We start from the raw sequence: 15,568 nt of genomic DNA, 5'->3' as shown, positions 1-15,568 counted from the left end.
TATACTTGGTGCTGTTACTGAATCAATCAAGCTATATTACAAATTAGAACCATACAGTGTTTAAGGATGAACTTTTTATTCTATGTGCCTGTTACAGAATGAAAAAGGAGGGGGGAATAGTGTGTCACAAAGTTCTATGACAATTTCCATAGCTAGAAGAATTAAAAATTAAGGGAGAAAGAATAACATAGGAGTAAATACCTACCAACAAATGTCCAGCAATACTATTTTCATCTGAAAATAATCTAGAAAATAAAAGTCTGTGTTGAAAGATAAGTAGTGCATCCAAATAGATCACTCCAGTTGAGTCAGCTGCTTGTGATTCTATTTTTTTTTTCTTTAAATCAACAAAGGCAACTGACATTACCATTTTGTTCTAAAATAGGAAGAAAAATAACTGGGAATGACCTACCAAAATATTAATTTAAATTTTGTTTTTTCAAGCTCCTTGACTAACTTAAGTAACTAAATAAACACTTAGATATAATTTCTATTATCAGCATTTAATAGCTAATAATCATTACACAAATTAGTTTTCCATTGATAGTAATTATATCAACAACTTGCCAAATATAGAAATGTTCTAAGTTTGAGAAAACTATTTCAAAGTCCAGATATATAGCTTTGAACCCACACAAGCATTTTTAAGGTTAGGACATGACATGTACCAAGTATGTTTAGGGGCATTAGGATTTACTTCCTCAGTAGCCCTTAGAGTTCAGTGCTGATATTAACGATCCCTCAAAGTAGATATAGATATTTATATCCAAATTCTCACACCTCAGGATTCATGTAAATAATGTATGTCAATTACTTTTGAAATTACTGCCAAAAGATTAGTTTTAAAAACCATCTGATAAGGCTTGCCTCCTAACTTTTAACTTTTATTCTGAACACTCATTATAAAACCATTTACTTTATCCCTAGAAGAAGCAAATTACTTGATTATAACCCTCTACCATCTCAAAAAACTACCTGTCCCTGGACTTGCAAAGTTAGAAAGTCACGAACAGAAAACTGAAGAAGGTAGAAGAGGTAGAAAGGCATAGAGACCTTGGGTAGTCCTTCAGTTATACTGCTTAGCAACACAGCAACAAAAGAGCGATGACAGACAGCAATTGTCCTAATCTAGGTCAATACAACAGCCAAAATACTTTGTAAACACTTTCTTTGGCTCTTTCTGGAGATCAACACTGTTCTAATTAAACAGCATGAGAAGGGCTTGATAACAACATAAGAGTTCAACAATATTTACTTATCCAACATCTTTTATCCAAGAATCTTAAAATCACCTAATACTAATCATAACTCAGTAACTGAGAGAGGTAGGTACTAAGGTAAACTGCAAAGGCCAAGAACAGAAATTGGGAGTGTGTGCCACTGAATAATATTTGTGAGCTAAAGACTGCTGCCTTATATGGCTCTGAGTATGTAAAAATGAAGCATTATCTACTCTTCTTTAACAAACCCAAACTCAGCATTAACAGGATAATACCTTTTTTTTAAAAAATATGTTTCATTTGTATTTGTACCTAATTTTTACTGAAGTTTGATTAAGTTTGATTTTCAGAGGACAATGTTTAGTCATTGATCTTACCCAGAGAAAACTATATTGACACAGAATTTTAGATATTACATTATTTTTAATATTATTTTAAATATTAGATTAAAGTCTATAGTATCCCATGTGCCAATTATTTGAGTTATCTTTCCATTTGAGGTGAAGGGTTTGTGTTATGCTATACACACCATCTTCCCTTCCTTGTGACCAAGAGTGAATCTGTGAGATGGACACCTAAGAGAAGGTGCAATCTGTAGCCATGAATAGTTCTGTGTATGTGTGTACCGTTAACAAACACCTAAAAGGATTGAACTCTTGTCCTTAGCCTCATTAGCACCATGCACCAACTGCGTTGACTGGTTGAAACTGTTAGATAAGAGAGTGCAAACTAAAAGGAATAGGAACACAGAAGGGTTGTATTTCATGATCTTAAGGTTTCACAGAGATGACGCAGGTTTACAATTCAAATTCCCATCTCCTGAAAAATGACTTCTTAAATAACTCAACTCTCAAAACTCAGAAGTGCAGTAATCTGAAATTATTCTAATCTAAAAACTTTAGAGAATAACCAGTTACTACAATTGATGTTCACTGTAAGGAATAAATAGCTATATAAAATATAGCTACACAAAAATAGAACTCAGTGAAAAAATAACATTTTTTAAAGCAAGAAAGATGCTTGTTTTGGATTCATATCAGTAGTGGCTAATTGGATAAATGCTAAAGATTTACATTCAAGTGCTTGAAGGATTACTGCACAGAAATTCAATTACTCAAAATTTTTGCTCAGATGCCTCTCAGGCTTATTAAAGATGAGATGATGTATGAACCACCAAGAGTGGCATTTAACCCCAGCCACTTTCAAGATAATGCATACAGCTGTTAAGACATTCCAGAATGTTAAGACATTCACTGATACTAAGAGTGGTATTAAAAAAAAAAAAAGACCTCATACAGTCTGCTGGCATTTCATACCAACCTTTGGAGGAGGTAGTAAAGTGTTGGAATTTAAAATACAACGTCAGCACTAAGTGTAAACAATTCTAAAGCATTGTATGCAATTCTTTAAACATATGTAGTGAAAAAAATCAGAATTCATATAAAATCAGAATTTTAAAAAGCAAAAAATAGAAATATTTAGTGAATTTACTCAGATGAAGAAAACTTAAATGATACAGAACTGAAAATATTAGAAATCTATATACAATAAAAAGTGAATATAAATTAGCCAACTCCATGGACATTTCCAGTTAAGCATTCATACAAATACATATTCACCTTTTTCTTATGTATGGGAATGACACGTACACACATGACATGATTCTGGCCAAAAAAAAAATCAGAGATACTAAAAATATTCTCAAGTTTTAAGAATGGTGTGGAATAAGTTTTAACAACAACATTCTACATGAATGGAAACCCCCGATTTAATTCCATGATTTTATCATGCCAGAAGCATGGTTGGTTTTAATTTTCTTAAACAGATATTGGTATCATACACATTGGCTTATTAATAATTAAGGCATTCTGCATACACAGTATCTCAGTGTGAACAAAAAACTTTTAGTATTGATTATTTGCTATGATGGTGTAAACTTTCAAAGTCTTTCCAACATAAGAAAATAGTAGCTGCACACATGTAAGTGTTTTCTTATAAAACACAATCTTAAAAAAAGGAATGATGATTGGCCTTTATAGTTCCTAGTAGTAAGTCCTGTCTTACGTTTCACATAGTATAAATTATATTCTTATGCAGGATTGCATTAAGACCCAGTAGTTCTTAAACAGTGTTACCAAATAACCATACAAATCCCAAACTGCAGCAAAGGTGAACAATCTTCATAGTGCACTTTCACCTCATTGAAGTTGAAGCTGCTCCTTTTGGATATTTTTCCACTTCAATGTGAAGCAGATCCTTAGCGTCTCATTAGTGGTTTCATTATGTGGCTTCTTAAAGGAAAAAATGGTTTTGATTTCTTCCACAGTTCACAGTTCTCAGTTGAGACATTTTTTTGGGAAATCATATAGTCCAGGGATGTTTTGAATAACCAAATGCTATTTAGTAGATGAAGTCTCTCAATGCAACTGTAATAAATAAGCATCTACGTCCTTAGAGAATAAAACAAAAACATTTCATTAGCCAGCACTGTAAATACAACACATACACACACCCCATTTTCTTCTCCCTTTTGGTCACTAGCTTTGCCTGTTTCCCTTTGTGACCTTTTGAGGGCAAAAGATTTGTCTTACTCAACATTTTATCTGCACTTTTGTAGCACACAGCATGTGCTCAATAAGTGTTTGCAAAGTGCTTAGTGAATGTTTTAGTCTCTGTGATCAAACAACTCTGCTTTTATAGCTAAGCAAGATCATTACATCATTCACAGCAACTCCTTCAGTGCTATATAAACTCTAGACCAGCTTGAGGATAGACGTTCTAATTTCTACCCTCAACAAATTGCATTGAGGGTTTAATATTGTAAAAGAGGTTTTATCATAGGTTAAGGAACTTCGTAGATCTTTTAATCACTCAATATTGTTTGTAATAATAAATACAGTATCTTAAGGTTATGTTCACAATAAAGCGTCTCCCTTTATAAAAAATTACAACTGAAAGCAAATTTCTAAGGAAACAATTTTTCAGTTCTACTACTAAGAAGACAAGGCACTTCCAGAGCAAGGTGATATATCACGTATTCCATTTTCTATCAACTTTTACTTCATTTTCCCTCCTATTATCAAAAGAACAACAATTAAAATTACAACAATAAAAAAACTTCAGGAAATTGATTTCTGTTCATAACATTTTCATCATTAAGAATTCTACACAGTAAAATTATACACAGTGGTAACACACTTGCTTGATACATCATTATGCTTCCTCTCTTGAAGGTATTTCAAGAAGAATTTTATAAGTCCAAGACATAAATCCTCTTATTGACATCATTATGCTTCCTTTCATGAAGGTATTCCAAGAAGAATTTTATAAGTAAGTCCAAGACATAAATATAAATATTGTATTTTTTTAAACCAAAGAAAGTTTTTATATTTCTGGCTAATACCCATTTATATGATAGCAGTATGCCCAATACAAGGGTGGAAATATTTCTTAACAGTGATTTTTTTCCTGCAGTTATATTTTAACTAACAAAACTATTTCGGAGTTTAAATATTAAAATCCAAAATAACAATGTACCTTTTCCTTTGGGACAAGCAAATCAATAAAGAACGATGTCAAATTCATACTGTCATTTGAGCAATTTAACTTTCCCAAAAAAGCATGACATTAGCAAAAGCCAAGTAAAAATACCCCCAAACTGATTATGTTCCTCACCCCTTGCTTCCTGAGTAGCACTGTCTTTTCAGTTGCCTTCTTAACCTTTTTTCAAATATTTTTCTCTAATTGGAGCTAGGTCATTAAATACCTACTACCACATTATTTCTGTGGCTGTATATGAAACACATTCAATGACTAATTCCTGTATTCCTTGCCAAAGTCATATTCATATCCAGAGGACCTTAAGTGTTTATAAATATGAAATTGACTTTAGACGTTGTTAGAGTAGTACTGAATTGGACATTTGAAAGAGTTCGTTTATGAATGTATAATACTATTACATTATGTCTAATTTTTAATTAAGCTTAAATATAGATTACCTTGGCTATATTACCAGTATATCCTGGAACCAAAGTAAGATGGTTTTCCTGTTCCCACAATCCACTTAATTGTTGTTTTAAAATCTGAATATTTCTAGGAGAAAAAAAAGAAGAAAAAATGCAAATATAGTAAGATATGGACTTTGGTAGTAAATACACTTCATGAAAACAGCTTTAAAATTTTCAAGTATTTTTCAGGATACAATTATACCATTTGAAGTCAAGCAACTCTTTAAACTAGTACACGTCAATCATGGAAATTAAAGGTTACTTAGTTGTTAAAGAAAGTAAGAAAACAACAGGCATTTGGAACATTCAGACAATCGAGTATGAAGTGGGAAAGTGGGAAAATTCTGAGAGGCTAGAAAGCAAATTATGGATTTAAAGGAAACTGTTGGGAGATTTTTTTTTGTAGCTTCATGATAATCTGGCTCATTTGGTAGAATACCCACACATTTTCACATCAAGGCAATACTCAAATTATGATTATAATACAGTTTTTAGAAGTGTAATCATCCACACTGGATTCTCATGTTAATGTCTGGGAGCCAAAGGACCCCACAGGATGACTCCATTCCTGTGCCTCAATCTTATTCCACTAAAAGCCATCTCTTTTTCTCTCTCTCACTCCTTTCTAATGGATATAAGGGTTAAACCACTGCTGTGCTTTTGCCTCCCAAAATGAAGGGTAGGATTCTGCCAGAACAATATATACAGGGGGTTACTGGGCTCTGGAATTCAACTTTTCACATATGAACAGTATCCCAATTTAATATTTCTCTGAAAATGAAGAGAATAAGTATTATATACTGATAATCATGAAATAAAATTCTCACCTAGCTTAATCAAGCTGCTTTTCCTGAAAAAAAACTTTATTAGTATGAGTTTAAAGGTATACTCACCCATCATTTATAATTTCTGTTTTGGATGATAGTTCTGACCACCACCTTTTTATGACTGCTTGAAGCCAGTTTAAACCAACTATTATATATCTGAAATGACATTTCGTTACAAAATTCAAGTGTTTTCATCCAAGAAGCCTTTAGAAAAGATGACACTCTACCCCCCTCAAAAAACACATACACACTTATCTTTCCCTTTTTTTTTTTTTTTAATTTTTTTTGGGTTTATTTATTTAGTTATTATTTATGGCTGTGTTGGGTCTTCGTTTCTGTGAGAGGGCTTTCTCTAGTTGTGGCAAGTGGGGCCACTCTTCATCGCAGTGCGCGGGCCTCTCTTTATCGCGGCCTCTCTTGTTGCGGAGCACAGGCTCCAGACGCGCAGGCTCAGTAATTGTGGCTCACGGGCCTAGTTGCTCCGAGGCATGTGGGATCTTCCCAGACCAGGGCTCGAACCCGTGTCCCCTGCATTGGCAGGCAGATTCTCAACCACTGCGCCACCAGGGAAGCCCTATCTTTCCCTTTTAAAAAATTTATTTCACTACTTTCACATAACTATACTTTCTGTAACATGTTTATAGACAGTTTTATAATTGTTCTCTAGTCATTCCATATTCTTTTCCTAATTGGACTATAAGCTCCTGGAAAACACAAACCATGTATGTCTCATGGAGCTCAGTCTACCACTATGCACTTATAAGGCACAAAATCAAGGATGCTGAAAGAGAAAAATGAATTGAGGTTCAGATTAGCACTTACTCTTCAAATTTGCTTTTAAGTAGTGACTTTACTAGAGGCAACAAGTCTACACAGCAGCCAAGTGAGATGTATTGTTTTTCCTCCTGTAAACTAAATAAATACTAAGTTATAAAATTATGAACAGGTCATAATTTGTCCTTCTTTAAATGTACTTTTTTCTGAAAAATATTCTTTATACCTATTGGTGAGCACAGGAAGGCAATCCACCACAACTCCAAGGTCTTCTATCCTGTGGGAACAAAATTGCTTAGATAGCTGATTTCCTTATTTATTTTCATATTATAACCTTCACAATGCTTTTGAGAAATTTACTCATTCAACAAATGATCTGAGTGTCTATGATGAGTCAGGTGTTAGGGATACAGCAGTGAACAAAGAAATAGGACTTGTTATTTCAATATGTGTGTGAGTGTGGGAGGAGGTGGAGAGGGCAGGGACAGACAATAAACAAGTGAAATATATAAAGCATGTTGATGGTGGTAAGGGCTATGGAGAAAAATAAAATGGGAAAGAAGGATAGGGAATGAAGAAATACGTATTTTTAAATAAGGTAGTCAAGGAAGGCCTCACCAAGGTAACGTGAGGAGACTTAAATACAGTGAGGAAGGTAATAGTTAAAATTTTCACTCAAAGGGGATTTTTAAAAGGTTGGGTTTCCCAGAATGGTATCTCTTAGTTTTATAGATAAGAATCTTAATCAGAGAAGGTAACAGCTTTGTTCAATCTGATAAAACAGATGGTTTTCTGTATTTTGGACTCTTAGACTGAAGATAAATGTAATTTAAACCATACTGCTACTATTGAGGCTAAACATAGGAAGTTCAAAATTTTAGCCAGTATAACATAAAAAAGAAGAGGCACTTCTAGATAATACATTGGAAATTACTTTTACTGAACAAAACCATAAAGAGTCACACTTACCTCACCAAATAAGCTACAAGTTCACTTATACTTCTCTTTCTCCAGAAAGTTAAAGCTACATTCAATCTCAAATTCCTGCTGAACAAAACCTGTGTCATTGTTTCATGGTCCTGAGAAACCTGAAAGGCAGGAATCTAATTTGTTAAAAAGCACATTGAGATATGACGTGAAACCATTTTTTTCAATTAAATTATTCTGGTAGACATATTTTAAATTAGGCAAAGATGACTCCTTTTACTGGCCCACAAAAAGGAATATTGCAGTGAACACAGTAAACAAATGATTTGAATAAATTTAGGACCTGTTTATTTTTTATCAATACTTTTTCTTATTTGCTACCATTTTCCTTTTAAATCTCAATAGTTCATAGAATAAATTATTTTTACTCACCTACAAACCTAGGATTTAATTTATAATGTGTATTAAATAAAAAGGTAAACATATAGGCTAGTCATTACCAACTGAATAGCATGAGTAGGGAACCACAGAAATTGAGTTTTGTGACAAGTATTTAAATTCATTCATTCATTTTTTTCTGTATAATTAAGGTAATATATTCCTGTTGTAAAAAGTTCAAGTAGCACAAAACTTTATAAAATAGAAAGTGAATATTCTCTACTTGCCCACAAAAACAACTAACATTCCTCAGGAGTAACCACAGTTAACAGACTGGTAAGTATCTTTCAAGCCACTTTCTAGACAGAGACAAATTAGGTAGACATAAAATTAAAATATTCTAATACCTGTATTTTTGAAAACCTCGTTTTTTCGCACACATTATGAAGATTTTTCAATGTCAAAACATAGATCAGTCTCATTTTTAAAAAACAATTACATATTCTCCAGTCTTTATGTACCATAATTTTAGATTGATTCTGGTTTTTCCCTATTAAAACTGTGCATCAATGAACATACTTATGTATATAAACATGTGCACTTGTACAAAACCTTCTGTAGGATTAATTTTAGAACTGGAACAGCTAGATCCAATTTTTTTCAATAACAGATTGATATAATTCACATATCCATTTTGAATGTACAATTCAGTAATTTTTAGTATATACATTCACAGAGTTGTACGAGCACCACCATAATGAATTTTACAACCTTTTCGTCACTCCCAAAAGAAACCCTGGACTCCATTCTCCCCTCTCTCCAGCTCCTCACAACCATTAATCCACTTTCTGTCCCTGTGACTTTACCTAATTTGGACGGTTCACATAAATTGAATCATACAATATGTGGCCTTTTTTTGTGTGTGGCTTCTTTCACATAGCATGATGTGTGAAAGATCAAGATTTATATACCGTGTAGCATATATTGGTGTTTTACTCCTTTTTAATGATCAAATAATATTCTATTGTATGGAATATGACACTTTATTTACCCATAGTCCGTTGATGGACATTTGGATTGTTTCCACTTTTGGCTATTATAAAATGTTATAAGCATCTGTTCATAAATATCTGTGTGGACTTATGTTTTCAATTCTCTGGGTATATACCTAGGAGTGCAACTGTCAGGTGAAAAGGTTATGTATATTTGAACTTTGACAAAATAATATAGCATCACTTTTAAATTTAGGTTTTTAGAGCAGGCACTAGTCAATCAGGAAAAAACATCTGAAACAACAAAAGAACAATCAATAAACCCATTAGTTAAGTGTGAGGTTAATGCAGGTTTGTGAAAAGTAGTGAAGTGGGAGCAAGGTTAAAGGAAGCCCTGGAAAAAATGCCACACTGCGGCACTAATACAAATGTGAAACTGCAGCTTTAAGGCATTTTCACTGAGCATGTTTTATTCCCTCAGTTCAACTGAAGAACCAACCTAGGTCCCAATCTAGGTCAGATTTCTGGACTATATAGTCACATGTTCTTTTCCTTCAGGGCATGTAGTTTCTTTGATTTTCTGATCTGTGTCAGCCTCATCACTTCCATAACTACATGAAAGTAGGGGTAGTGTCTGTTTTTCACCCACAAATCCATTTCTCAGAGCCTGCAGAATGCACGGCACAGCAAGGAGCCATCAATAAATATTTGTGAATGACTTAGTATGATAGTGATCCTCTGTAACACTAAGGTTTAGGTACCTGTAGGTATCCTATTCTCCAGGGCTCATAAAATTCACTATTAAATTCTCCTTGCTCCCTCTTTTCTCACAGATACCATACACACTTCCTTCACCTCTCCTAGCATTACTAACTTTCTATTACTCCAGGGTATTTTCTTTTGGCCTCTCTGAGCAGCTTTCGGGATCTTAGCTCCCTGACCAGGGATCGAACCTAGTTCCACGGCAGTGAAAGCGCCAAGTCCTAACCACTGGACCACCAGGGAACTCCCCCAGGATCTTATTTACACAGGAACACTTCCACTGGCAAATGGAATCTTTGCATCATTTCATTATGGTTTTAGTTAATAACACTTTGTTTTCTACCTTTCTTTTGTATTATTTACTTGTAATTATTATCCTGCATATGATGCTCATTTTCATTCATCTACATACTTATGACCATTTTAATATAAAAAGATTTTTTTTTTGCTTGTATGCCACAGAAAATGCTTTTCAAACTGTCATGCCAGATAGAAACAATACTAAGTTTACCAAGTCATAGTTAAAGAAATTAAGGTAAATTTAAGCAATGTAATGTTATGTATCCATTAATTATATAATATCTTTGTATGGTGACAGATGGTAACTAGACTTATTGTGGTGATCATTTTGAAATGTACAGAAATATCAAATCACTACACTGTGCACCAGGAACTAACATAGTGTTGTAGGTCTATTATACATCAAAACAAACAAATAAACTCACAAAAAAAGAGATCAGATTTGTGGTTACCAGAGGTGGGGCGTGGCTGAGGGGAAATTGGAGGAAGACAGTCAAAAGGTACAAACTTCTAGCTATAAGATAAATAAGCACTAGGGATGTAATGTACAACTTGGTAAATATAATTAACACTGCTGTATTTCATATATAAAAGCTGTTAAGAGAGTAAATCCTAAGAGGTCTCATCACAAGGAAAAAAATTTTTTTCCATTTTTAAAATTTCGTATGTATAGATGATGGATGCTCACTAAACTTAATGTGGTAATCATTTCATGATGTAGTTAAGTCAAATCATTATGTGTATACTTTAAACTTTTAAAATGCTGTATGTCAATTATATCTCAATAAAACTGGAAGGGAAAAAATTGTAGAAGTGTTATTTAATTACATGGAAAAATATTCAAATTTATTAAACACAAAAATCAAATTATCAAACAATATAATATGAAGAAAAAAAGACACAACAAAAATTGAATACTGTTATTTACAAATGTTGAAATTATGGATAATTTTTTCCTTTGGATTTATTTTCTATAACATATACAATAAACATGTAATAATTATTATTGTAAACTCGTCATGTTTATAAATTTTAACAAACCATTCTTTCAAATAACCATTAAAAAAATGGTTTTCCTGAGGTATAATTTACATACCATAAAACTCACACACATTTAAAGTATGTAATTCAATGATTTTTAATAAATTTATGAAGTTGTGCAACCATCATCACAGTCCAGTTTTAGAACATTTCTATCACCCAAAACAATTCCCGTGAACCTGTTCAAACAACTAACTTTGCCTGAGCCAGAAGAACAGCAAAACTAAGCAGGTTTGCCTTAAAAAACTTTCCAATGGCAATTTTGAGAGCCCAGCAAAATGTGCCTGGATAACTGGCTTTCGTGGTCCACTTGTTAGGCAAGATTTCTTCTTTTCCCTTTCTTTAAGTCTCTACTGGCCAACTTTCCATTCTGGATATTTACAGCAGCTTGTTAATCATTTCATTCCATCTCAGATATCACTAACTTGGAAAAGGAATAAACAACTGATTCAAATTTAGTTAATCTAGAAAATTGTCTCAGGGAGTTACAGTCTCTCAAATAGTCTGAATTCAATCAGCAGTGAACTGTTTTGCTAGTAGACTATGGCAAAGGAAAAAGCCAGTATTAAAACAGGAATAAAGTTAAGCTTATATAAATGACTTACCTCAGAAAAAAACCCACTATATTTTGATGATGGGCTTTCTGTCTGTGAAGAACCAGAATCACTGGGGCTAACCAGATATGGTCGACTACCCTGCCGCACTTGCTCAGGGAGGCGGCCTGCACAAGCCAGCTCATTCTCTTTATTTGCCATGTCACAGCCCCCGCTGTTGGGGGACTGCTTTTTTCTGTGGCAAGGATTTTGAAAAGGATGATGAACTTTCTTTCTGTGATAGATCACCTTACGTAGTTTATCTGGGCTTTTCACAGCTTGTCCAACTGTTCTGTAAAAAGAATTGATTTTCTTAAATGAAAAAGAACCATATGAAAACCTTTAAAAGTTTTTAAAGAGAAAGATTTAGTAGGCCACATTTTGTGATCACAATCCACTAAAATTAGAAGCAGAATAATTTTTTAAAATCTTAACTCTTAGATTGAAGAGGAAAATAAAAGGGAAATTACAAACCATCTGGAAAACAATGAAAAGGATGGTACTTTATACCAAAAGGAAAAAAAAAAATGAAGAGGCATAATAACTAGATACTTTTAAAATGAAATGTTACAGGGCATTCAGGGAGTATGAAAATTTTAACAATTTCTAGTCACCTAATCTTTTTGTAACAAAGTGACACAATAAGTGAGCAAGTTTGAATATTTTAATTTGAATCAGGCAAGTCTGAATATATATTTTAATATAAAATAAAAGAGAACACTTATTTCAATTAAGCTGAAGTACATTTGTTTGAATAAGATAAAATACTATTGAGCACATCTCATGGTTTAGTATAGTGGTTCTCAAATGTTTTGACCTCAGGACGCTTTGTACTCTTAAAAATTATTGAGGTCTCAAAAGAATTTTTTTTATGTGGGCAATATCTACTGATGTTTGATGAATCAGAAACTAAAACAGAAAATTTGTTAATTCATTTTAAAGATGATAAACTCGGGGGAATTCCCTGGCGGTCCAGTGGTTAGGACTCCACACTGCCACTGCTGAGGGCGTGGGTTCAATCCCTAGTCGGGGAGCTAAGATCCCACATGCCTCGCAGCACAGCCGAAAAAAAAAGAAAAAGAAAAAGATAAACTCATTACATACTACATAGAATATTTTTTTAAAGATCCTTTATTTTCCAAAACAAATGAACAAAAAATATAGTGAGAAGAATGGCACTGTTTTGCATTTGTGCAAAATCTCTAATATCTGGTTTAACAGAAGACAGCTGGATCCTCATATATGCTTCTGCATTCCATATATTGTGATATCAAATATCATGTAGCCGCTGGAAAACTCTACTGTACACTTGTAAGAGAGTGGAAATGAAGAAGGTAAATAATGTCTTAGTATTGTTATGAAGATAGTTTTGACCTCATAAACTCCTTGAAAGGCCTTTGGGACCTCCAGGGTCCATAGATCACACACTTTGAGAACCAGTGGTTTAGTAGAAAGCGCCTTTGGAGTTCGGCAGATCTGAGAGTAAATGCCGTTTTTACCACCTTCTGGATGTACAATCCTAAAGAAATCACAAATCTTTAGTTTTACTCATCAACTGTTTGGGGTAATGATACCTATCTAATATTGATATGCTTAGCACAGTGCCTGGCCCAAAGGAGATGTTCGACAATAAATTAATATTATTATACTAAAAGACAATACTTTTTTCCCCCACTATTTTCACTCTTACCCAGCTTTCAATATTTGCTGTTTCCCACAAACTTGAAAGAAGCTCTTACCTAGTTATGTAAGCAGCCAACTGTTTTGGAGATTTCTTAACCTGAAAAATTAAAGTAGATAGTTGCAGCATATTTAAGTTCTTTAACAAAGCTATGTAAACTTTGTGATTAATGTCAACAAGTCTGAAATTGAACTATTAAATTTTTCAGATTAAAGCTTTTACTGTACTGATGCTGTACTCTCAATCATTAGTTACAACAACATTGTATGTAGGTATTTTTAACAATGCAACATACCCATCTGGCTAGTTTCCACGCTACTAGTCACATATTATATATACAGAGTGCTAAATAAATGAGTTGAATTTTAATATGCTTTTAAGAAATTATATCAGTGCTAATGAGCCTTGCAATGGTGAACAAAAAGCATCTCTGTGATTCCTCTAAAATTAAACTAAAATATTCAAATTATACCGTATCAAAACAATATACTGCCAAAAAGTTTTCAGAGCTTTTGGAATACAAACAGATTTCAATTATTTTATTAATTCTACTTAATTTTGGCAGATTGAGCAGAACTGTCACCCTCCCATTGTTTAAACACTTTAACCAGAAGTATCCATAGACTTAGCAGTTTAAATTGTGTCAAACTGAATGACTGTGTCTCCCCAAAATTCCTCTGTTGAAATCCTAACCCCCAGAGTGATGGTATTAGGAAGTAAGGCTTTCAGGAGGTGATTAGGTCATAAAAGTAAAACCCCATGAATAAGATTAGTGTCCTTATAACAGAGAGCCCAGAGAATTCTCTCTCTCCCCTTCTATCATATGAGGAAGTAGAGAAAAGCTATCTATAAACCAGGAAGTGGGCCCTCACTGGATACCAACTCTGCTAGGGCCTTGATCTTGGACTTCTCAGCCTCCAAAACTGTGAGAAATAAATTTCTGTTGTTTATGAGCCACCCAGTCTATGGTATTCTGTTTGGGTAGCAGCCCAAACAGACTAAGATACTGTCTTACCCATTCCTAGAAACCACGGACTTACTTACCTCCTTCATGTTCTTATTAGTGAAATTAGAGATCCTTTTTCTAGGAACATCAATGAAATGATCTTCAATATTATTACAAAAGCTGCGTTTTTTAGCATTGTGGGTTTCAGATGCCATAATCTCTTAAATACCTAGACAAAAAATAAAAATAATAAATGGAAAATACAAAAAGCAAAAGAGCCTGATCCTTTCCTTAACACACATAAAAATACAACAGCTCTACGCTATGTAAAAGAGGCTAACAAGTAAAGCAAGGGACATGTGGGCATACCTCATTTCATTGCACTTCACAGATATTGTGTTTTTTTGGGTTTTTTTTTTTAACAAATTGAAAGTCTGTGGCAACTCTGCATCAAGCAAGTCTATTGGCACCATTTTTCCAACAGCATTTGTTCACTTCATGTCTGTGTCACATTTTGGTAATTCTCACAATATTTCAAACTTCTCCATTATTATATTTGTTATAACAATTTGTGATCAGGGATCTTCGATGTTACTACTGTAGTTGTTTTTGAGCCTTGTCCACATAAGATGGTGAACTTAATTGATAAATGTATGTGTTCTGACTGCTCCACTGACTGGCTATTCCCCGCGCTCTCCCTCTCCTCGGATCTCCCTATTCCCTAAGACACAACAATATTGAAATTAGGTCAATGAATAACCCTACCATGGCCTCTAAGTGTTCAAGTGAAAGGAACAGTGGCAAGTCTCTCCTTTTAAGTCAAAAGCTAGAAATGATTAAGCGTAGTGAGGAAGGCATGTCAAAAGCAAGAAGGCTGAAAGCTAGGCCTCTTGCACCAGTTAGGCAAGTTGTGAATGCAAAGGAAAAGTTCTTGAAGGAAATTAAAAGTGCCATTCCAGTGAACACACGAATGGTAAAGCGAAAAAGCCTCATTGCCGACATGGTGAAAAGTTTTAGTGATCTGGATAGAAGATCAAACTAGCCACAACATTCCCTTAAGCCAAAACCTATTCCAGAGCAAGGCCCTAACTCTCTTTAATAAAGGTTGAGAGAGGTAAGG

General features: G+C 33.8%; 1 protein-coding gene across 1 annotated transcript in view; it reads right to left on the bottom strand.

Moving 5' to 3' along the window:
- Nucleotides 1-2,707: 2,707 nt before the first annotated feature.
- Nucleotides 2,708-15,568, bottom strand: part of KATNBL1 (katanin regulatory subunit B1 like 1) — a 50,440-nt gene continuing 37,579 nt past the window's right edge. Inside the window, exons 2-10 of the mRNA XM_068548683.1 lie at nt 14,547-14,677; nt 13,561-13,601; nt 11,834-12,113; nt 7,798-7,916; nt 7,055-7,105; nt 6,877-6,966; nt 6,121-6,210; nt 5,219-5,312; nt 2,708-3,670 (exon numbers count right to left, since the gene is read on the bottom strand). Coding sequence (XP_068404784.1) covers nt 3,638-3,670; nt 5,219-5,312; nt 6,121-6,210; nt 6,877-6,966; nt 7,055-7,105; nt 7,798-7,916; nt 11,834-12,113; nt 13,561-13,601; nt 14,547-14,663 — 915 coding nt within the window. The 5' untranslated portion in view covers nt 14,664-14,677 and the 3' untranslated portion in view covers nt 2,708-3,637. The remainder of the gene's footprint in view (nt 3,671-5,218; nt 5,313-6,120; nt 6,211-6,876; nt 6,967-7,054; nt 7,106-7,797; nt 7,917-11,833; nt 12,114-13,560; nt 13,602-14,546; nt 14,678-15,568) is intronic.

The sequence above is a fragment of the Eschrichtius robustus genome, chromosome 1, assembly GCF_028021215.1.
Source record: "Eschrichtius robustus isolate mEscRob2 chromosome 1, mEscRob2.pri, whole genome shotgun sequence".
NCBI classification, from domain to species: Eukaryota; Metazoa; Chordata; class Mammalia; order Artiodactyla; family Eschrichtiidae; genus Eschrichtius; species Eschrichtius robustus.
This window is presented reverse-complemented; position numbering and strand designations above follow the sequence as displayed.